We start from the raw sequence: 23,664 nt of genomic DNA, 5'->3' as shown, positions 1-23,664 counted from the left end.
AAGTAAGCAGATGGATCAAATAAACAAACAAGTTTCACTAAAACACTTAAACAAGGCTATCACATTAGATTTGAATAAATCAGTAATTTGAAGTGAGTTTACTGGATTTCTTTAATAAATGAGTGAAATATACATTTTTGTTTTGATAAATATTTTTTGGCTCTTTACATTCCAATAAAGGAAACCCTTAAAAATGTACAAAATAAGTTAACATGTCTCAACACCAAATCTAATCTGTCAAACAGAACAACAGTCTCTCTCTCTCTCTCTCTCTCTCTCTCTCTATCTGTCTGTCTCCCTCTCTCTGTCTCTCTCTCTCTATCTGTCTGTCTCTGTCTCTCTCTCTCTCTTTCTCTGTCTCTCTCTTTCTCTCTCTGTCTCACTTTCTCTGTCTATCTCTCTCTGTCTCTCTCTCTTTTCTAACAGAAGGCCTGCGTGGTCACTGCTCATTCATTCATCAAGGTCCTTTTCACCCCCCTCTCATCACTACTCTGTGTGTGTGTGTGTGTGTGTGTATTTATCAGCACTTCATTTGGTAATTGAAGTGAAAGGTTTTTTTTGTCCTCACAGGCAGTAAATCAGCTCTTTAGGGCTTTTTGTCTCATTTCAATCACACACACGCGCACACACACACACACACACACACACACATACACAGTCGTCTTCCATAAAAAGCCGAAGCTCCGCCTCCTCCTGTTACCAACAGCTGGAATCATAAACAGCGTCTTATTACTTTAATTTAATTTAATTTAGGAGTCGTTTCCGTGGATCGCTTCGTCTTCTAACAGAGATTATGTTTGTTTGTTTTGTTTTCGCCAACATGTAGATTAACATTTTAGAACTAAAACCTGAAAATTAAAAATTTTTTTTTGTTTATTTTACGAAATATTTTTCAGTCACAACTCGAAGGTTAATTAAACAGAAACGCGGGAGGCTGGAATGTTCACTCTCTCTGCTAATTGAGCTCTTTGTGTCGCCCTTTGTGTAAGGGCTATCAGACTGTGTAATAGGAGCAAACTAGGCCTTTCGTAGTGTACACACACACACACACTCTGGTTATTGTCCTTTCTCCTGAGTTAATCGCTCGTGCTCGCTCCCTTTCTCTCTGTGTTTTCTCACACCTCTCTGTCAGCTCCGTGACTCGGTGCGTCTCTCCTCACACGCCCCGTGTCCCCGCGCGGGTCTCTCTCACCGAGCCATTGTGTCTCTCCGCAGGTCATCGAGTTAAACGGGGCCTCTCAGGAAACCGCGGCCGCTTTTTACGAGCCCGAGCGGCTTCGCGGCTTCACTAATGGGCGCCTTAATAAAGCTTAACGGCTCCTTTAATTTAAGGACGGAGCGGCCGAGCGAGACCGTTTGTTTTTCCACCTTTCCGAACCCTCTGGGCTCGTTCAGTGCTTTAGGGTCCCGGGGGCTCGTCACAGGCAGGAAGAGCGCTGATTAGACCATGATGATGATGATGATGATGAGTAAGGCACGCAGGGAGAATCACGTGTGTTAATCTGCAGTGATGAATCAGTATTAAATCATACACACACACACACACGCACACACACAAGCACCTGGTTGTTGATTATTTCCAGTATCAGCAGGTCGTGAAGTCTTTTAGTTAGAGATGTTCACACAAGCCCACTTTTCCTCAAGAGAAAATAAAGTACTGATGCTGAAAGCTTGATGGAAACAGACGTGAAGCAGATACGAAGCTCGCGCTTTTCTTTTCTTTCAAGTTTCTAATCTACAACAGAAGCACTTTGAAGTTTAAAGCTTTCATTCACAAAGAACGTTGTAAATATATTCAGTGAAGCGTAAGTGCAGTAAAAGTTCATCCTGATCCTCACTGCCGGTCGAACCTGTCACATCTATTTTTAAAAAACAGTTTCAGTTTCAATAAATAAATAAGATAAAAAAATAATGTTTTTTTTTTTTTTTGCTCTTCAATCGTTGGCATCAGATTTGTTTTTTCTTTAATTGTTTCTTTATCGTATGCGACATGTAACAGTTAATATTAGTTTATATATAAAATAGTGAATATTAACTACATATTAATGTGTATATACAGTTAACTAACCAGGTCGGTGTTTTAATATTTTATTTAATAACTAAATGATGTCATCTGTTTACTTTTTGTCTGTTAGAAAATTTAGCTTCAGGTTACTTTAATTTAATTTCTGTTTCTAAATTTTTCTTTTTCTGTCTAAAATTTCCTCATCTGTCTCTGAATTTAGTCGTCTGTTCACATTGTTGTTTGTTCCAATGTCTATTATTATTATTATTATTATTATTTGTTTTTTTTTCATCTACCAAATACCCTCATCTATCCATAAATTTCCTTCTCCTTCACATCCGTCCCTAAACTGTAATTTCTTTGTTTTTTCCCTTTGTCTGCTACCGAATGTTCTCATCTGTTCCTGAATTTAATCGTCTGCTACTGAACTTCAGTCTCCTCAATCTTTTTCTCAGTCTGAATGTCGTTGTCCGTCCACAAACTTTGTGTCAGATAGATAAATAGATCCATCACTCAGATTTACAGAAAATAAACTCGCGGTTTGGTTTGAACCACAGCGGAACATGCTAACTTGATGTTGAAATGTCCTCCTTGTCCTCTCCAGGCTCCTGTACAGTTTGGCCTTCAACGCCCGCTTCCTCAGACACCTGTGGCACTTAATCACGTCCATGAGGACCAAAATGATCACAGGGTGAGTGTTAGTGCTGATGTGGTTCATGAGGAGCTGCACAGTTACAGGGCGATAATAACTCTGTGTGTGTGTGTGTGGGGTCAGGTCTCTGGTTCCGTTGCTGCAGTTGATGTCTCGCGGCTTTCCCATGTCCCCCGAGGACTCGAGTAAGATCATCCCCCTGTTCTACCTGTTCAGCTCTCTGTTCAGCCACTCGCTTATCTCCATCCACGACACCGAGTTCTTCGGGGAAGCCATGAACGGTAACCAGCGTCTCTCTGTCTGTCTTCTCTGTCTGTCTCTCTGTCTGTCTCTCTGTCTGTCTCTCAGAAATGAATCACTGTGTGAACACTTATAAGTGTGTTTGTGTGTGTGTGTGTGTGTGTGTGTGTGTTTGCAGGTCAGAAGCAGGCGTCCATGATGCCGTTCTCCCTCCCGGAGCTGGTGACTCTGTCTCGGTGTCTCCGCGACGCCTGTCTGGGGATCATCAAGCTGGCTCACCCCGAGACCAAGAGTGGACACACGGAGGAGTACGCCGCCGCCTTCCGCAGCGTCCGCGTCAAGACCAGCAGTCAGGTGCAGCAGCGCATCCAGAACCAGCAGAAACACTGGGTCCAGCTCTTCAAGGTCAGGACACACACCACACACACACCACACACACACCACACACACACCACACACACACCACACACACACAGCGTATCATCTCTGACATTCAGTACATCATCATAAACATGTCTCTCTCTCTGTCTGTCTGTCTGTCTCTTGTTCTCTGTCTGTCTCTCTCATTCCTGATGTCATGTTTTTCTGTTTGTTTGTCCGCCTGTCTGTCTCTCTCTCTTGCTTTAATTTTTCCTGCTGTCCCTCTTATTCCTTATGTCTCTCTCTCTCTAGCTGTCTTTCTGTCTGTCTGTCTCTTTCTCTCTCTCTTCTGTCACTGTTTTTCTGTCTCTCTCTCTCTGGCTCCCTCTTGCTCTCTGTCTTCTGTCTTTTTATTTATAGTTGTATGTCCCCCTCTCTTATTTCTTTATTTTCTCTTACTGTCCGACTGTCTTTCTGTCTGTCTGCCTGTCTCGCTCGTTTCCTTTTTTTTTTTTTTGTCTTTTTATTTCTAGCTGTTTGGCTGCGTGTGCCGTGTCTTTAATTCTCTCCGTCTCTCCCCCTTTCTGTTTTTCTGTCTCTCTTTAGCTGTCTGTGTCTCTCTCTCTCTTGCCTTTTGTCCATCTGTCTCTCTCTCTGTCACCTGTCTTTTTATTTATGTCCGGCAGTCTTTTTCATTCTGTCTCTTTCTTTCTGTCTCTCTGATTGCCTCGCTTCTTGTCTCCCTCTCTGTCTCCCTGTTTTTTTTTTCCTCCCTGAATGTTTTTTTTCTTCTTCTATTAATAATGACGACGATCACTAGCTGGCTCTCGTCAGCCGAAACGAGCCGCTGAAAGCAGCACAAACGCATTTCCCAAAGTGAAGGGCGGGATTTACGGCCGGCCGGCCGACCCCGCCCACGCTAAAGTTAGCCCCTGGCGCGCGTGTGTCCCGTCGCCGTGTTTTATCGCCCCTATTGTCCCGGCCATCCATTTAATGGAAAGAAGCTAATTGAATGAAAATGATCAACTAAGCTCGTATTAATATCGCTAATGGAAGGACGTCTCGCGGCCGTGTTTGGAGAGGCGCAGGGGCCCGGGGCTCGGGAGGAAGCGCAGAGGCACAGTTACGGCCTGCACTTAACCTGATAGGATCATTAACCAGCGCTCGTTTACACACCAGGGTGGGGGGTGTGGGGGGGTGTGGGGTGATAGTATTAATATCGTTGCTGCTTTTTGTCCTGAATTTAAGTTCAAAATCAAATCAACTCCCAAAGGAGCAGGAGAATTACCTCAGCATGCTGTAATATTCCTTAATTCAGTCCAAACAGAGCAACAACATGGAGCATTATGGGTAATTTGCTGATCTCAGGTGTTTCTCCAATCGATCAGCCTCCTTCTTCTCTTCTCTCGTGGACTTAATTATAAATAAAAGCCGGCAGGACAGCAAACACCAGTGCCAGTGCATCCCGTGTGTGTGTGTGGGGTTAATTATCAGTGTGGTCGCTCCCTGACAGCTCATCCGTCTTCTCCGTCCACCAGCAATCGCCCGCTAATGACCCTAATGCTGCCCTTTTAACTCGGCCATTCCATCCGAAAGACAAATAAATCGTGCCTCGATCTCTTTACGCCTCGATTGAGGAGGCGATCAGACGGAGGACAATCTGCTGCTAAACAGAACAGACAACACACACACACACACACACACACACACACGCTCTGATTGTTTGAAAGCGATACTGGAATCTGTTTTTTTTTTCTTTTCTTTTTTTCCTTTTCTTTCTTCAGGTGATCACAAACCTGGTGAAGATGTTGAAGGCGCGCGACATCAGGAGGCCGTTCTGCCCGGAGGGACACTGGCTGTCGGACGAGGTCAACATCAGGGCCGACACGGTGTGTGTGTGTGTGTCTATGTGTGTGTGTCTATGTGTGTGTGTGTCTATGTGTGTGTGTGTGTCTGTGTGTGAACAGGCAGAACTCCGGAGATCTGGATTCTGATTGGTCAGAAGGCGACGATTAGTTTAGCTCTACAAGGTGTACAGGGTTTTATATTAATGTGAACACGCTCGTTTAAAAAAAAAAAAATTTTACTGATATGGTAAAGGTTTCTGTTACATTCATAAATGTAACATGGTTGTTAAAATTAAAAAGAAGCGAGTTCAAATTTTATATTCTAATGTTGTAGTGCGATCATTAAAAATTAGAGAAATGTCGGAAATGTAAACGCCTTCACCGATGATGTTTTAATCTGCCAGAAGTATTGGAACATTATCAGGAAAAAAGGTTTAACAATCAACAGCGCTTGTTACAGTGAGACGCTTATTGAAGAACTTAAGACTAAACGTCGTCCATCACTCTGTCGACTTTGTTTTGCGGTATTAAAGTGTCCTCACTATAATCCTGATCTCGCTCCATCAGACTTGCACCTGTCTGGTTTCCTGAAATCAGAACCATGCGGACGCGGATGAAGAACTAAAGACAGCGGCGCATTCCTGGCTAACGCATTTTCTTGTGGACAAAGTGTAGTGAAAAGCAACCATGTATCCGTCTGTTATGAAAGTTAATTGAAACACATTGTGCAGCCAGAGTGCGGATAATTTTTGACTCACCCTCGTACCAAAGTATTTCAATATGTTTCAGTTAACTTGAATAACTAAGTTAAATAAGTTTTGACTTATTATTCCTCTGTTTACCGCAGGTGACTCAGCTGTACGTGCCGTCTGCGCGACACGACTGGAGGACGAGGCTTATGAGTCGGATCTTACCGCTCCAGTCCACGTTAGACGGTGAGGTCCTGCTGTGTTCGCAGAGTCATCGCCGAGTCCCGACCGCATCATTCACCGCTTTACCGCTTTACTGATAACACCACGCTTGACGAGTTATCGATGTAGTCGGAGCTAATTAGTTAATTAACTCGGAGTTAATGCTGAGCTCTAGTTCGCTTCTCAGTCTGTCTCGTTTGAACACCGGTGCATCAGTGATTAACGGAGTCGTGTCTTAACACCATGTTCTACTGGTTTGGATATGAATACTGATATGAATGAATGCTGGTAGGGATATAAAGTCCATCTGTCCATCATTTGAGCGATCGTAGCACAGAGTCTCCTTTACTTTGATAAAGAATTATTTAATCTATGGCATTTTGGCAGATGCTCTTATCCAGACACCTTTACATTTTTATGTAATTTTACATCTGAGCAGTAAAGCGTTAAGGGCCTCACTCAAGGGCCCAACAGCATCAATCAGTGGTCTAACACCTTAACCACAGAGCTTCCCCCTGCCACTACACCTACCCCTGCCCCTAACCCTGCCACTACCCCTAAACCTACCCATAACACTGCCCCTAAACCAACTCATACCCCTACCCATAACCCTGCCATTACCCTTACCCATACCCCTGCCACTACACCTAAACCTACCCATAACACTGCCCCTAAACCAACTCGTACCCCTGCCCCAACCCTGCCCCTAGACTTACCCCTGCCCCTAGTTCTGCTCCTACTCCTACCCCTACACCTACCCCAGCCACTACACCTGTCTCTACCTGTACCCCTAGCCCTATCTCTGCCCCCAATTCAGCCCCTACCCAGGTCCTTACCCTTACCCCTACCCATACCTCTGCACCTGTCTCTACCCTTTCGTCTGAACCAATTTCTCATATGACTCAAGTTCATATGTAAGGACTACCAGAAGGGCACAATCATCAAACAAAACATGCCAATAAAGAAAAGGTTTGCATACCTTTTAGATCTAATTTTGTTGTGTCTATTACACCCCTTTTAGCATCAATGATGGCATGCGGTCTTTTGTGATAATTGTACGTTAATTCTCTCAGGTGGTACAGCTGCCCATTCTTATTGATAAAATGCCCCCAGTTCCTGTACACTTGCTGGTTGTCTTGCATGAACTACACGTGTGAGATTCCCCCAAAGTGGCTCAGTCATTGTGATGGTCTGCTGCAGCCATTGGAGACTCAACTTGGCCTTGTGCTTTGGATCGCTGTCATGTTGGAATGTCCAAGAGCGCCCCACGCAGTATTGGTGAATTATTGTTGAATTAGTTTAGAATTGTTAAAAAATCTGAAATAAAATATCGTGATATTTATAAAATCATGATAATAACTGAATCGCAGTACAAATGAAATCGGCCTGTAGGTATTGGGATAATACCGTATCGGGATGTCCCTGGTGTTTCCCGTCCCTACGTATTGTGATGCTGTTATTATATATCTACATCGTGCTATCAGACCCAAACCTAGACCGCGGAGTCACTCAGTATCGACGCACCCCTAATAAATAGAGCTGAGATAAGCGAGACGCAGCCCTGAGTGGATATACCGCGCGAGTGTGTATTAGCCTAGTGGCCCGTTTGTGTTTGTTCGGTGTGAAAAACTCCCCAATAACAGCGTCTCGTGCGGTTCTCCTGGGCATAGGTGCTTAAAAATTCAATTAGCCTAAGGCAGGTCACATCTGGCCCCCTGTTTGTCCGGAGCGCTTTCATTTCCCTAAATGGACGTTCGCGCGGGTGATGAACGGCGCGCTCATTGACCACGCCGCGCCATAACTCTCTCTCCGAGATGGCGCGTTGATGGCCCGATCGGGGAGACGGAGAGGTGGGCTTGACTAATTGAGCAGAATAATTGCGCTGTATTAGCAGCGTGGCAGACAAATGATGCCTCTTTGCTGCTGTTCCGGCACTTTCTGTCCCTTTCCTCCCTCCCCTCCTTCGAGTGTCCATCAAACAGGACCGAGCTTTAATCCCCAAACAAACGTCCTCGTAATGGACGCAGCAGACAGCCGCGCGGACGCAGGAGTTAATTAAAAGCGAGCAGCGCCCGAGACGGACGCTGAATCCAGCCAACCAAACCTAAATATGTATTTTATTACATTTTATATATGCTCTGCTGCAAAATTATTGGCACACATTTAAAAAGTGATGGAAGCTATAACCAGAACTGATTATGTTTTTAACAAAATGAAATCACATGAACTATTTGGAAACTTCTTTAAGTCCTATTTAAATCGTAATGTTTGTGTAGGAAGTTAAGAATAAAAAGAAAAGTATACACGGATGATTAAACGGCATAACTCTCCACAGTTCCCTTGGAGGCTCCGCCGCTGTCCGTTTCAGAGGAGAGACACCTGGCCATCCTCACCGAGCTGCCCTTTGTCGTTCCCTTTGAGGAGAGAGTTAAGGTAAGGAAGCCCAGTCCTCTTGGTTTTCTTCCTATTGACGGACAAACGTTTAAAGAGTAAACAAATCTTTACTCCACGGTTCTCTCACGCTCGTACTCTCTGCTGTAGGTCTTCCAGAGGCTGATCGACGCTGATAAACAGGACGTACAGGGGCGCAGGCCTTTCCTACACAACATCAACGTCACCATCCGGAGGAATTACATCTACGAGGACGCCTACGACAAACTGTCTCCGGAGAACGGTAACGCAGCAAAAACGCGAGACATAGGCCTGTCGGGTGGTCTGTTGCTACAGCAACAGTAAAGTATTTGAGGGAGCACCTTGATATTACTGTAGACTTGTGATTTGCAGGTGTACTAACACCTTCTGGGCGATTAGGATCAGTATTATAAAGTAGTACAGCTGTTGGCAAAAGTTTTGAGAATAAGACAAATTAGAAAAAAATTATTTTGAGCTCTACCATCAGTCCTGTGTCATGGAGAGCAACTTCATTACCAAACTCTGCTTGGATGGTTGGGAGACCGCCTCACCATGAGGTAAAGGTGATAACTAAGTGGCTCGGGGAACAAAACATCGAAATTTTAGAGTCCATGGTCAGGTAAATCTCCAGACCTTAATCATTAAGAACTTGGGGTCAGTCCTCAAGAGGTGGGTGGACAATCAAAGATACAAACTCCAAGCACTGATTATGCAAGAATGGACTGCCATTAGTCAGGGTGTGGACCTGAATGTTGATTGACAGCATGTCAGGGATGAATTGCAGGGGTCGTGATAAAGGCGGATCCCCACTGGAAATATGGACTCTTTGCATGAACTTGACGTAATTGTCAATAAAAGCCTTTGACACATTTATGTCACTTTGAAATGCTTGTAATTATACCAGAGTAACATCTGACAAAAAGATCTAAAAAAAAAAAAAAAACACTGAAGCAGCAGACTTTGTGGAAATTAAATATTTGTGCCAGTTTCAAAACTTTCAGCCGCGGCTGTTTGTATAATTACTAATTTATAAGTAAATAAATTACTTTAATAAGACACTTTAACAAGTCACTTTTTATACATATTTGCACACCCCCAGTCATTTAAAAATTCTTACAAATTTCCATTTTTTCTTCTAGATTTCTATATTTTGCTATTTCCTTATTTGTACAGTATATTTTACTAGTTAAATTTATTATCGTGTTTCTCTTCTCCTTATTCATATTTATTTTTAATGTATAAGCTTTTATTTTTTAATGTCACTGTGTATGTGACAAATAAAATTTTAATTTAAATTTGAAATGTAATCAGCCACAATCTGAAACATGGAAACCCTCGCTTTTCGCATTTGTCGTCTACGGGGTTCATAAAGGCCACAAGCAAACGAAGACTACGATGACCCAATAATCACTGATATATTATATTAATCAAGGCAAAGCAACTACAGAAGACCGATCACAATATTATCTTCTGCTGGATTCCAGGACATGGTGGAGTAACGGGAAAGCTGACATGGCAGCAGGACAAGCCCTTACAGAAACAATAAGCGTATGCCAAATCCCACCCTCTGACCTCAAACCACTGATGAATCAATATATATCAAATAAATGGCAAGCAGAATGGGAAAAGTACCAAAACAACACATTATTTAAAATAAACCCAGTGGTGGGAAAAAGATGCTATCACCACTTTGAATCCAGACACGACCAGGTTGTATATACAAGGTGCCGTATAGACCATACAAATATTACCCATGCGTATTTCTTAAAGGTTCTAAAGCTCTAAAATCTCAGCGCTGCAGAATTACTCTAACCATAAACACATACTTTTGACCTGCCCAAGTTTTAATACCATAAGAAAACAATTTCTACCAGAACAAGATAAAAAAAAAAAAAAACATATTCTACAAGACAAAACCAGAAAAACTTTTATAATTGTTATCTAAAGTGCACCTAAAGAATCTAATGTAAAATCTTTTCCTTCTGGCCAAGACCATGTTATAATGTGATATTTATTTTTATCTATTATTATTATTATTATTATATCCTTTTTTACTTTCCCACAACTCTTTTAATCGCTTACGTTATAACATAATATAAAATTGGTTCGAATAAACCAGCTTAATATTTAACATGAATTTTGCCATGAAGTAGCCTAAGAAGCTGATATGGCAATAAATCCTAATAAAAAAACAAACAAACAAACAAACAAAGAACACAAAGTGCACGTAGATTTGGCCCCCAAGATAAGACACGTCTACTGACTTACTTTCTCAGCAAATTGTTTGGGTCAGTAAGGGTCGTGGCTTAAACATCTGCATGTTAAGGCAGTTATGATATTTAGCAGCAGGTCTGTAGTTGTTATCGTCGTTGATGTTGTTAATTTTAGTGCAGTCATCATCATCATCATTATTTTTAGGTGTGTGTTGGGAAATAAACCTAATGATTGTGTTTATTTTTTCCTTGTTGTGCCGTCGTTTTTCAGAGCCCGACCTGAAGAAGCGCATCAGGGTGCACCTGCTGAACGCTCACGGCCTGGACGAGGCCGGCATCGACGGCGGAGGGATCTTCCGCGAGTTCCTCAGCGAGCTGCTCAAGACGGCCTTCAACCCCAACCAGGGCTTCTTCAGGACCACCAACGAGGGTCTGCTGTTCCCGAGTCCCACGGCCAAGATGCTCATCGGCGACAACTTCACGCGCCACTACTACTTCCTGGGACGGATACTCGGCAAGGTGTGTGTGTGTGTGACGCTGCATTTTAACTAGTTTCGTTCAACAAAATGCTAAGATACGAGTCTGGAGCTCGGCCTCCTCCGTCTTATCTCGTATTAGTAAATGTTTTTGTCTGGTCCTTTAGTTATCTCTTGTGTCACAGCAGGTCCTCGGCTACGTGGCTAACATGAATAACATGGTCTGAATGAATTATTAAGCGCCCGAGTCAGACAGGAGGAATAAAGGCAGCGTTCTGGAGCGCAGCGAGCCGGTGATAAGGCACAGGGTTGTGTTGACTCGATCCTCAGGCTTTTATTAAACCAAGAAATGAGCAAATGATGATGAATAGATTGTAAAAGTCAACAACGCTCAGTATCACTTCTCTAAGATTAGCTCCAGTCTAGACCGGCTTTCAACACCACGAGAGATTTGCACAGTGTTTAATCAGACCTGGGGTCTAAACCCAGGACCTTCTGATCAGTAGTCACTGCTACCTGCCCTGTTTTGCCCACTACTGTTTTCTCTTCTCTGCTGTTATTTGTTTTAGCTTTAAAAAAAAAAGGTTTTTCATCCTTCTGTGAATTCTTTCCTCTCCCCTCCTCCTCTCCCATCTCTCGTTTTCTCTCCTTTGATTTTGTCGTCCTCATTTGTCATTGCCTTGCCTTCCCTTTCCTGTCATCTCCTCATTTTCTTCTCTTCGTCCATTCCTTTCCTGTCCTGTATTTTCTTGTCCTGTCCCGCCCTGTCCTTTAAAATCAAAACTTGTAACATGAAACATGTAAAAAAACAAAAGTAACATTTGTACTTTTTTTTTTTCGCTCACTGCCCTTTCCTCTACTTTCCTCTTCTTTATTTTCCTTTCATTTTCTCTCCTTTTCTTTCTTTTTTTTCTTATTTATTTTTTCCTTTCAGTTTCTCCCCTTTTCTTTATTTCCTCTTATTTATTTTTTCCTTTCATTTTCTCTCCTTTTCTTTCTTTTCCTCTTTCTTTTTTCCTTTCATTTTCTCTCCTTTCCCTCTTCTTTATTTATTCTTTCATTTTCTCTCCTTTTTTTCTTTTCCTCTTCATTTTTTCTTTTATTTCCTCTCATTTCTTTTCCTCTTCTTTCTTTTTTCTTTCTTCCCAACTCCTTTTCCTGTCTCTCCCTTCATTTGCTCTCTCTTCCTTTTCTTGTCTTCCTCTCTTTTCATTTCCTTCTGTTTTTTTACTTGTTTTTTTAATCACATCTTTACAAATGAAACTACTCGCTATTTCTTCTTGTCCAACTTGTCCTGTTCTGTCCTATAATTTTCTTTCCCTTATCATTCTTTTTATTCTTACTCTCCTTTTTATTTTTACAACCTTAATCATTACCTTAATCCTCCTTTCTTTTTTCTGCGTCCCGCGTGCCCACACAGGTTCTAGGAGCTCAGGTCAATCGGTTGATGAGGGTCAAAGATCATTTTCAATTATTGTTCTAAAGCCGAGCGCTGTCTGAACACACCGTACGAAATAAATATTTCATTTTACAAGATTTTACAAAAACTCCAGCTCTTGGCTCGAGCGTTCTCCTGCTGAAGAGGATCGAGAACAAAACGATGAATGTCAGAGTTCCGATCATTCTACAGCGGAAAAACAACCTGATTGTCTGCTGCTGAGTATCAGATCTGTATCGATCCAGTTACCGTCACACGTGTCTGAACGCTCTGATTTACAAACCTGATCTTTTTAAAAGTTTCATTAACGCACCTTCGCCTTCGGAGTTCACATATAACATCATCTGCTTAAATAAATGACCTCACACTCAAACACACACACACTCTGGCCCACGTTTTTTCCAAGCTAAATCAGCTAGCACCGTAAATAACCTGCACCCGTCCTTCCAGTAATAGAGTTTTGATCTGTTTTACAGTCTCGAGCGTCCGCACATTTCCCGACGAGGCAACTCTGCCCCGTTTATTAGACACGTCACATCCCCCTGTTTAGTTCTTACAGTGAGGAACGAGCCCCTCCCCCACTCACATGGCCGCTAATGGCTCAGGCAATTAAGGTCCAGGAGATTAATTAGAATTTGACTTTCAATTAACCCTCTTTGTCTCTCCATAAATACGCCAGAGAGTGGCAGGACGAGTGCGCTATTGATATTTGTTTAGCGCCTTTAGAAAGGCACCTGATGTAGATTAGAATTACATCACTGTTACTGTATCAAACAAACACACACACATGCGCACACACACACATTAAGGATTCATTATACTAATTCATGATTAAGGTCTGTTAGTGTTGCCCGAGGCTAATGCGATACGCTCCACTTTTAAGCTTTGATGGACTCGAGCAAAGCATCGAAACTACTCACTGATTTATTACCGCTTTGTTTTAAATGATAACATCATCACGACGTTCAGGTTCTTCAGCCCCCACGACTTTGTTTATTGCTGGGATTAATCGACTATGCTAATATTCAGACCCCAGGCGCGACACTGCTCACAGAGGACCTGCAGAGTTCATCTTCACACTCTCGTCTCAGTTTGTCCAGAAGTTACGGTGAAAATGTTAGAACCTTTAAAGGACAGGTAGGTGGAAGTGGGCGGATAGCGCTTAGGACATTAGGCACTCACTGGTTTTATGTATGAAGTCGAGTTAAAAATGATCCGCATTTCGGTTATATGGTGGTCTGTGGGTGTACACCTGGTGCCGAAGAGCATAAACAGAAGTGTTTGTATATCTGCAGTTAACACAATTTGGATTTCGATGCTCTAAGGAGAGTGGAACAGCAACATCCTCAATCACCAACCGAGAAAAAGCTAAAAAAGTCGTCCATCAGCTGGATAATTCATCAACGCTTAAAGTTTTCTGGGATTCTCGAGGGCCAGAAATATTGGAACGGCATCAGAAGATACGATCAACGGCGCTCGTTACAATAAGACGCTTATTGACGCGCTGAAGACTAAACGTCACATCATCTCGCATGACGATGCACGTCTGCACACTTCTCCTCACACTGTCGACTTTGTTTTGAGGTGTTAAAGTGTCCTCACTGTTGTCCGGATCTTGCCCTATCTGTCTTGATTTGTGGGGAAATTTAGGTCCCCTGAAATCAGAACTACGCGGACGAAGAGTCACTTCTGATGAAGAACTGAAGACAGCGGTTCATCCGAATACGAAAACTTGTAAAATTGTGGACGAACAGTAGTGAAAAGCAACGATGTATTCGTCTTTTATAATAGTTAATTAAAATAAAAATAAAAAAGAAAGACAGAATGCGTACCTTGGAGAAACTAAGGTACATACCTATGGTTTGCCCGTATCAGTATCACTCCCAGAAACACTGGTTTAAGAGTCACAATCGTACTACGAGTCGCAGGACCGCACATTGCGATCTCTTTCACTCATGCCGTTATACATCACAGATTTAATACCGACTTAGTTTGCAGATCTTTACACTCGCATTCTTTAACAGAGAAAAGTTTCTCTAGGAACGACAAGGTCGCACGCAGACTGATGGACTCGACGTTCTCGAAACGTTCTCGTATTTTTCTTTCATTTTTTCTTTCATCGATTCTTAATGCTGTAAATTAACAAATTCACCTGGCAGCGACCAGAAGGCAGGCGCTTTAGCGTCGCCGCGGTTGATGGAGCCGCGATTTGCATTAATTACCCGGCCGGTGCACTCACCGGTATTAAAAGCCACCAATGCTGTTAATCTTTTTCTTTTTTTTTTCATCCCGAGTCATTTTGGCACAATTTCTAGCGATAAACAGCGATAAATAACGCAGCCGCTCGAAGAACGGCCGGCCACGGTGCACCGTTCTAATCGCCGCTCGTTCCCGGTAGCGCTGTTATTGATGGGTTTCCAGGGACCCCTCGTGCGCCAGCGTACGCGCCCGCTTTGACACCGGAGTGACGGCTGAAGCTGCCTCTAAGTGGATTATTTTTGCATAAAAAATGTTTTGTCCTCCCCCTCCCCCTCCTCCTCCTTTCAGGAGCCAGCCACAATTAACCCGTGTTTAGAAAAATGCCCTGATTTACGAGCTGCCTGTATGTTTTCGATGCGTGCATTATGGAGATTTGGGGAAATTTATAATCCATTTAGTTGATGTGGCCGAGGAGGGTGAGTGCAATTCTTTATACGAGCTCTGCATAGTTTAATGTCCTGAAATGGGCTTTTTTAGCACCGGCGCACTGCATTAGCCGCGGCTTGTTTACGACCGGGCCCGGTCCGGGTCAAGGTCACGGCTGACGCGGGGGGATCGACGATTCGTCTGTCCATCCTGTAAAAAGCGAACGTGGTTCTGCTGGGATTTGTTAATTGTCCATAGAGAGAAGTTTGTAGATTGTCTTCATTGAATCTAATTGAATTGAATACGTCTTCATCAGTCCCGTGGGGGTCGTGTGGTGCTGCGCGGGTACGATTTAGAAAACACTCTCAGGCTGAGTTTTAAGCTCTGCTTTTAGAAAGCTTTTACAATACAGTTTAGTGAAACAAACAAAAAAAAAGCCACTTCTTACATCCGAATTCTTCATCACACTTAAGTCCCCAACATATGAACATCCAGGTTACAAACTTTTTGCAGTGTGCATCTTCAAAAAATGCAGTACTAAACTCCCAGGACGTCCGTAAGCAATAACGATGGAGACTAAAGTAAAAATTAGTTGAAAGAACAGAGCAGAGGTGAGAAGATGGCATACGTTTTAACTCGAATTCAACTGGAATATACTGTGTGTAGTTGATTGTGTTCGTGTCTTAGTACCTGGATGATGTTTGTTGGACTTGCGGACAAATTGGACTTACAAACGAACAAAAAAAGCGGATGTTGGGGACTTACTGTATTTGTTCCTGATTTTTTTTTTTTTTATTTAATTTTTATTTAAACATTAAACAAGACTGAACTGTTTTAAGATAAAATAAAAATAAAATGTAACATTAGACAAAGTCAACCTCGGCCTTTCAACCTTTTTTTAAAAACATTACTTAAGTAATAAGTAATAGCCCCCCCCCCCTTTTTTTTTTGTTTAATTAGGATCAATTACACTACACACACTCGGGCTTGGTTACTACCAGCTGTTTCTTTTTTTTCTTTCTTCCAAGAACGATTATAAGTGTTGCATAACCAAAAAAAAAGTGTTTACCATAAAAGTGTTTTTGTGGTTTCCTGGTCTTATATCGTCCATATAGTCCATGTCCATTCTTCATCACATCGCTAATGTGTCTCTCTTCCTCCTCCTCCTCTTCTTCTTCTTCTTCTTCTTCGAATTCCTCAGGCTCTGTATGAGAACATGTTGGTGGAGCTGCCGTTTGCCAGTTTCTTTCTGTCCAAGCTGCTGGGGACGAGTGCCGATGTGGACATTCATCACCTGTCCTCGCTCGACCCCGAGATGTACCGCAACCTCCTGTTCCTCAAGAGCTACGAGGGAGACGTGGAGGACCTGGGTCTGAACTTCACCATCGTCAACAACGACCTGGGAGAGGCTCAGGTTACATACCACACCAATAACACACTCTCTCTCTCTCTCTCTCTCTCTCTCTCTCTCTTTGTTTTTCTGTTTTTCTTGTTTTTCTGTCCATCAGGTTTGACTTTCTCTCTATCTCTCTCTCTTCAACTCTGTCTTTGTTTTTTTTTGTCACCTTCTCTGTTTCTCTCTTCTGTGTCTCCCTGTCTATTTTTCTCCCTCATTTTTTGTCTTTCTTTATCTCCCTTACTCTGTCAAATGGGAAAGCAGTTATAAAACATTAATTAAGTTATAAATAAATAACATAGATCTGAATTTATAAACATGCATAAACATTATAAACATGTTGGATATGAAGGAATATCATATAAAGTAGACACAAACAAAACAAAACCACCCCAACAAAACAAACACAATAATAATAATAATAACTATAAAGCATTCAATTCAAATTTATTTGTAAAGTGTTTTTAATAATTGTCATTGTCGCACAGCAGCTTTACACAATCAAAAGAATTATTCAAGTTTGTATGAGATGTGAATGATATCATCAGTATTAACCACAATAACGTCAACTATCTAAACAGTCGTGATAATAAATTGTTGTTGGTTAGTGATATTCAGGGTGTGTGTATGCTGTGTCTCACATTTTTTCACCTTCTGTTAATTAGAAAAAAATTTGGGATTTAGTGAGTGATGATCCCAGTGAAGGTGCCCCCCCAGATTATTAGACATCCGACGCTGTTATTTCTGTTCTATATGAAACAGTTCCTCTGTCACTCTCACATAAATTCACCCCCCACCCCCCTCACTCTCTGTGCTTTTCCAGGTGGTTGAGCTGAAGCCGGGAGGGAAGGACATCCCGGTTACCACGGCGAACCGCATCGCCTACATCCATTTAGTGGCCGATTACCGGCTGAACAAACAGATCCGCGCTCACTGCCTGGCGTTCAGACAGGGCCTGGCCAACGTGCTCAACCTCGAGTGGCTCTGCATGTTTGACCAGCAGGAGCTACAGGTGAAGCTCAGCCGAGTGTGAACACACACACACACACACACTGCTTCCTAACGCAGTGAAAATACAGCCGAATTTATATCTAGGTTTTAGAGAACAAGTAAAATGATTTTCCCACACACACACACACACTTGCACACACAAAAACAGGAGGTCTAATTAAAACGAGATGAGGTAAGATGATAAATATCGGATATAATGGAGCGAACTGTTAAAGAGGATGACGTATGAGGAAAGTAAACGCTCGACAGCATGAGTAATAAAACAATAAATAGAAAGAAATATAACGATTAAACATTAAAAAAAAACAAAAAAACAGTCAAGGATGCAGTTGAGGATCAGCAGTGAGGGCAGTTTTTTAATAAAACTCTTTATAAAGGTGTGTTTAAGTATCTCTGCAGTTGGAAATAGTCTTGGAGTTTTACTACATCTTTATTATTATTATTATTATTATTATTATACTTTTTTCTCCACAAAAAATTATTTTCTAATAAAAATTATGTTTCGAATTCAGATTTTGTCACACAAAACTTATGCACTGGAAAATAAATTTAAAGTAGAATTTCTAATAAAAAATTGTCAACATTATTCAAATTTACAAATGTGCAAAAATTTACAATATAGAATTGAATAAAAAATAGAAATATAAAAATTATATGAATTACACAAGATTTACAGAATGCACAAAGTTAACTAAAATGTTTAAAATTGAAAAATATAGAAGAGTAAAAATGTGGTGTGTGTGACAGCAGTTTGCTATTGTTCAGAAAAAAAAGTGTGTGTGTCTGTAAAGTAAAGAGGTTCATTATGTAACTGTTTAAATCATCGTTACTCATGACTTCCTGTTTTAAAAGGAAATACATCAACATACAGGATCAAACCCGCAGTCCTGCTATAGTGGACACGGTCATGGACACTTTACCTCCCTGTGTGTGTGTGTGTGTGTGTGTGTGTGTGTGTGTGTGTGTGTGTGTGTGTGTGTGTGTGTGTGCACTGAGTGATCCTGTTATATACTCTGTTTTAGGTTTTGATCTCCGGTGCACATGTGCCTATTTGTCTGGACGACCTGAAGAAGTTCACCAATTACTCAGGTATACACACACATACACACACACACACACACACACACACACACACTCTTCTGAACACTGATTCCATGCTTTTCCCTCCTGATGACTGAGACATGGTTTAGAGGACTTCTCCCACATCATCACTGCAGGAAATAAAAATGATTGACGTTTATTAATTTTAAGAGATGAGGGGGAATAAAAACAATTCAGTTATGTACCCTGATTCTTTGGTGTGGCCATTCATGTATCGTTACGCTGGCTTCGAATTGTGTATTTTATTAAATTAAATGATTTTATATTCATAGAGGTCTTCATTTGAGGTTGTTGGATGTTGCAGTTCCTCAGTAATCCTACAGGTGGAGCCGTTTAAACTGTTCACACATTAGCAGGCAGCGCAGCGTCATGTAGGACAGGAGAGAATTATCTCAGGAGTACAAATATTATAACCCCAAAAATAATAATAATAATAATAATAATGTTATAATATAAATGAAATAAATGGAACCAACACCCAGGTGGTGTCATGATGATGTCAGCTGGTCCCTGGTGATTCCCGTCCCTAGATTTTGACATCACGTCTCTTTAATCAGTCAATCATGGATTTACTATCCATTAGATGTTTTTTTATTATTATTATTATTTTGTCGGTGAGTGTTGGAGATCCTCAACCCCCCACCCCCTTCGATACGGTTTACACTCACCCCTGACTGATCTGAGTGACTGTGTGCAGGAGGCTACTCTCCCACACACCCTGTCATCAAGATCTTCTGGGAGGTGGTGGAGAGCTTCGGTGAGGAGGAGAAACGCAAGCTGCTCAAGTTCGTCACCAGCTGCTCACGTCCTCCTCTGCTGGGCTTCAAAGTTAGTCTACACACACACACACACACATTTATTTCTTTAACCAATTGTTTATTTATCAACTACATTTATTCATCTGATAAGTTTTTTTGTGTGTGTATAGCACAGGTTTCTTTAGAGACTATAATGAATAATTATTTTAAACATTAAACAAAATAAAGGAATGAAAAGAAAAAAAATATGGAAATGAAAAATCTAGGAAGGAAGGAAAGAAATAAAAATGAGGCAAAGAAAAAAGATGTCAAGATGGGCAGAGGAAAGGGAGGAAGGAAAAAAATAAATGAAGAGACAAAAGGAAATAAGAAAAAAGAATTGGCCTTTAGATCTTAAAATTTCACCCAAAACAGATGTTTTAAAGATGTAAAGTTTATTAAATATGAAAAAAGGTTTCACAGATGTTCTTCCTTCTGCTTCAAAAACTCCCACACGGCGACTGTGGCACTAAGCAAACTTAAAAAAAAAATTTCTTTATTATTTAAATTTTTAATAGTTTTAATTTAAGAATAATGTCTTCACTGAAGGCCTGAATGTGTTGCTCAGGAAGAGATGAAATAAAGACATGAATAGAGGGAGGAAGGGAAGGGTGAAGAAAAAATGGAAGGAAATAATGAATAAATTGTTATTTAAATAATAATTTCTGACTTTAAACTCTCTAACGTGTTCTCACTTCACCTGTTAGTAGCTTCACCTTCTGGCTCTCGACATAAACAGCAGAGGAAAACTTTCTCAAATTAAACTTTACCTGGCAAGAATGAAGAGAGGCTTTTTAATGAATTTGACTTTGGAACAGAGCGACAGGGAGAGAGAAAGATGGAGGGAGAGCTGGCACACGGAGCGAGCAGCAGAAGAGAGAGAGAGAGACGGTCCAAGCCGTGCTGCCCTCTCACCTCCCGCTCCTCTCCAGCCATGCCGGTCTTAATTAGGTGCCGTTAAACACCCGGGAATTCATTAAGGGAGAAACGGCCCTGTCAGAGGAAGCCGCTTTAAAACGATGATGGAAACCCTTTTCTCGGAGAGATGATGGCTCCCGCGCTGACACTCCCTCCATAAGCAATGATACTTTAATACGCTAATTGTTGGGGAAATGGCGCCGTTAAAACAGAACCCTGAGATGGGTTTTAATCGGGTTCTAACCCCGGCGTGTGGGACTCGGCGACGGCGACGACCTCCTGTGTAGTTGTTAGCCGTCAAGCGCGGTGATTAAGGGGAGGGGGGGAGGTGGATAGGGCTAACAACCCGAGGAGATTTGCGACTCTCACACGGTCGTGTCCGCGATCTGGTCGAGGGGGCGGGATATAAATAACAACCTGTCATGTGACTTTAAAAACTAACGTATTTTTGAAAAATTATTCACTTCTACACGTGTTTGATCAACATGTGGCGAACAGAAGAAATACATGAATAAACAAAGGAAGAAAAGGAGGAAGGTCGGAAATAAAGATGAAATAATAAAAGGAAGAAATAGTGAAAGGAAAGGAATGAAAGGAAAGAATTAGGGAAGTAAGTAAGGAAAGAAGAAAGAAATAATGAAAAAGGGAAAAAGGAAATGAAGAGAGGAATAAAAAGAATGAATCAAGGAAGTAAAGAAAAAATGTACAATGAGAAAAGAAGAATAAAGAAGGAAGGAGAGGAAAAATAAAAAAGGAAGGGATTAGATTACTATTTGAATAAGTATCAAATAAAAAGAAGAAATGGAAGGATAGAAAAAAATTAAAAAAGGAGAGAAAAACAAGCAGGAAACAAAAGGAAGAGGAAAAGAAAGGAAGAGAGTGAGTTAAAGAGAGAGTTGATTTCTTCAGTGAATGAAGGATGAAGAAAGAATTGAAGGAAAAATACAAAAATGAAAGAAAGGAAATGAGGGAAGGAAACTAGTGGCGAACAAATGAGAGAAGGAAAGGAAAGCGGGGACAAAGAAAGATAAGGTGGTGAAAAGAAGGAATGACAAAAAAGATAAAAAGTAAAAAAGGTTCATTGGGAAAAAGAAAAAATACATGGAGGAAAAGAAAGAAGACAGTGAAGGAAAAAAAGCAAAACAGAAAGGAAGAAAGAGTAAAATGTTACAAAAGGTGTGAGGAAGGAATGTACATCACGTGACACAGTTGTTTGCCCTTTAATTGTCCTCGGTTGTTTTTCTGTTTGTCTGTTACCCGCACCACCGCCTTGTTGTTGATCTGTGGTTCTCCTGTGGTTCCTCTGTGGTTCCTCCTCAGGAGCTCTATCCCGCCTTCTGCATCCATAACGGAGGGAACGACCTGGAGCGTCTGCCCACCGCCAGCACCTGCATGAACCTCCTCAAACTGCCCGAGTTCTGCGACGAGCAGCTGATGAGGAACAAACTGCTCTACGCCATCGAGTCGTCCTCGGGCTTCGAGCTCAGCTGAGAGCCGTCGCCTCGGTGACCGGACAAGGGGCGGGTCCTTATTCACACCTGTAAGATGGAAAAAAAAGAAGAACAACAAAAAATAAACGATTTGACATGTTTGGACGAGCGATGCTGAAAATCCCGATGATGGGATTTATGAGCGAAATGTTTTTTGTTTTTATTTCAATCCCGAACGTGGACAGAACGTCAGAAAAGGTGTCCAGGGAGACGGAAATAGCCGGAACGCTCGGAGCACTGCACATCTTATTAAAACGAACATGCGATGCATAACTCACCAAAGAATTTTGCTAGGTTATTTTTGTAGTGCTGGTGCTGGACGGTCGAGAAGGGGACGTAGCGGGGACGCTCGCGGTGCTCCCTCACGTGACCGTAGCTCCGTCAATAAAGTCCGAGGGGTCATTTACGCTAACGCGAGGATTTAGCTTCGCTCCAAGATCTCACAGCTATGCTGATAAACCTACCGCGGTTTAATAGTTTTAGCGTAAGCAACAGCGCGTCATGATAGGATTTTCAGCTTTGCTAATAACAGGGTGGCGCCGTAGCTAGCGGGAAAACTCCAGCTTTCGATTGTGAAGAACCACCGGCTCTGCACCACGTAGCCCGTGATTGGCTCATCGGAGGGTTTTTTTTGTTTGTTTGTTTGTTATTTCTCTTCTAAATACATTTGCGTTTTATTTCCAGCTAATCACTGACCCTAAACTTCCCGTGTCTTTCCTTCCTAAAGCTAGCAGGTAGTATTTTTTAAACTGTACAGCTACATTCAATAACTAGCCACCTGCTAGCAAGTCAAACACAATTTGAACTCTTTGAGTCTATGATTAAAAGTGTTAGCCTTCTTTCCTTTTTTTATTTTTTGCTTGTACATTCCTACACAGCTTCACCCACTTCGTCATCTCGCAGTGCCTTCTGGGTATCATTCGTTCTTCTTCTGGATAATTTGCGCTTCTACAGTTCATCATCTAACGTTAAGGGTGTAACAGAACGGCCATGTGGTATTCAAGCAAAGTGGTGAGGTGATGTCATAAAAAACAAAAAAAGTATGTTTTTTTTTTTCATTGTTTCGCTTGGAGTTTCCCTTTACGTGATGACCTATGAAGGTTTCAAGCACTAATACTTGCGTGTAAGAGTATGTGTGTGTGTGTGTGTGTGTGTGTGTGTGTGATATCAGGGATGGACAAATCAGCAAAATATTTAGTCATCGAGCGTTTAAACGAACACATTACAGACTTGCGCACATTTTTAACTACGTGTTTACGTTTAAACGATTCAGTTGTGTTCTGTTTTTTTTTTTTTTTTTTTTTTTCCCAACTGATTAGGGGTTTAAACCCAACACCTGCTTGCACTCTACACCAAGGATGCATTTCCATCATTTTACAGATCAAAATGACGGCATGTTGGCGTTGTGTTCAAACACTGTTGATGCGCACTTTCAGGGTCGAGGGTTCGTTTTCCCATGTGACCTCCGGGTAACTCCCGCCTACAGTGATACCCCCAGAGGCACCAGGACTCTCACGACCCTGTCCAGGATAAATCCGCCGTAGAGAATGACAAAAAAAGGAGAATAGTGACAAACTTGAGCGAAATGCTAACAAAATAAATAAATAAAATAAGATCAACCACATGCAAACAGACTGCCGAGGACGCAGAATCGTTCCTAAAGCAGGAACTTCCCAGAATTATTCACACCATTCTTATCATCCAGCATTAACGCTTGCTCGATTTCCTCATGATTTGTCCATCCCTCCTGGTTAAGCATTTGACAGACGGTG

At 41.7% G+C, this 23,664-nt stretch overlaps 1 protein-coding gene across 2 annotated transcripts in view; it reads left to right on the top strand.

Moving 5' to 3' along the window:
- The window catches only part of ube3c (ubiquitin protein ligase E3C), a 29,891-nt gene extending 7,744 nt beyond the window's left edge, over positions 1 to 22,147 (top strand). For both annotated transcript variants that reach the window (XM_053496588.1, XM_053496585.1), the window contains exons 12-24: positions 2,610 to 2,696; positions 2,781 to 2,938; positions 3,076 to 3,302; positions 5,042 to 5,146; positions 5,952 to 6,039; positions 8,351 to 8,448; positions 8,557 to 8,689; positions 10,912 to 11,159; positions 16,381 to 16,593; positions 17,399 to 17,587; positions 18,609 to 18,675; positions 19,385 to 19,515; positions 21,723 to 22,147. In XM_053496588.1, coding sequence (XP_053352563.1) covers positions 2,610 to 2,696; positions 2,781 to 2,938; positions 3,076 to 3,302; positions 5,042 to 5,146; positions 5,952 to 6,039; positions 8,351 to 8,448; positions 8,557 to 8,689; positions 10,912 to 11,159; positions 16,381 to 16,593; positions 17,399 to 17,587; positions 18,609 to 18,675; positions 19,385 to 19,515; positions 21,723 to 21,893 — 1,915 coding nt within the window. In that variant the 3' untranslated portion in view covers positions 21,894 to 22,147. The remainder of the gene's footprint in view (positions 1 to 2,609; positions 2,697 to 2,780; positions 2,939 to 3,075; positions 3,303 to 5,041; positions 5,147 to 5,951; positions 6,040 to 8,350; positions 8,449 to 8,556; positions 8,690 to 10,911; positions 11,160 to 16,380; positions 16,594 to 17,398; positions 17,588 to 18,608; positions 18,676 to 19,384; positions 19,516 to 21,722) is intronic.
- The last annotated feature ends 1,517 nt before the right edge of the window (positions 22,148 to 23,664 follow it).

Source organism: Clarias gariepinus, chromosome 1 (genome assembly GCF_024256425.1).
Source record: "Clarias gariepinus isolate MV-2021 ecotype Netherlands chromosome 1, CGAR_prim_01v2, whole genome shotgun sequence".
Taxonomy (NCBI): Eukaryota; Metazoa; Chordata; class Actinopteri; order Siluriformes; family Clariidae; genus Clarias; species Clarias gariepinus.
The sequence above is the reverse complement of the archived record's forward strand: the minus strand, read 5'-3'. Positions and strand labels throughout refer to the sequence as shown.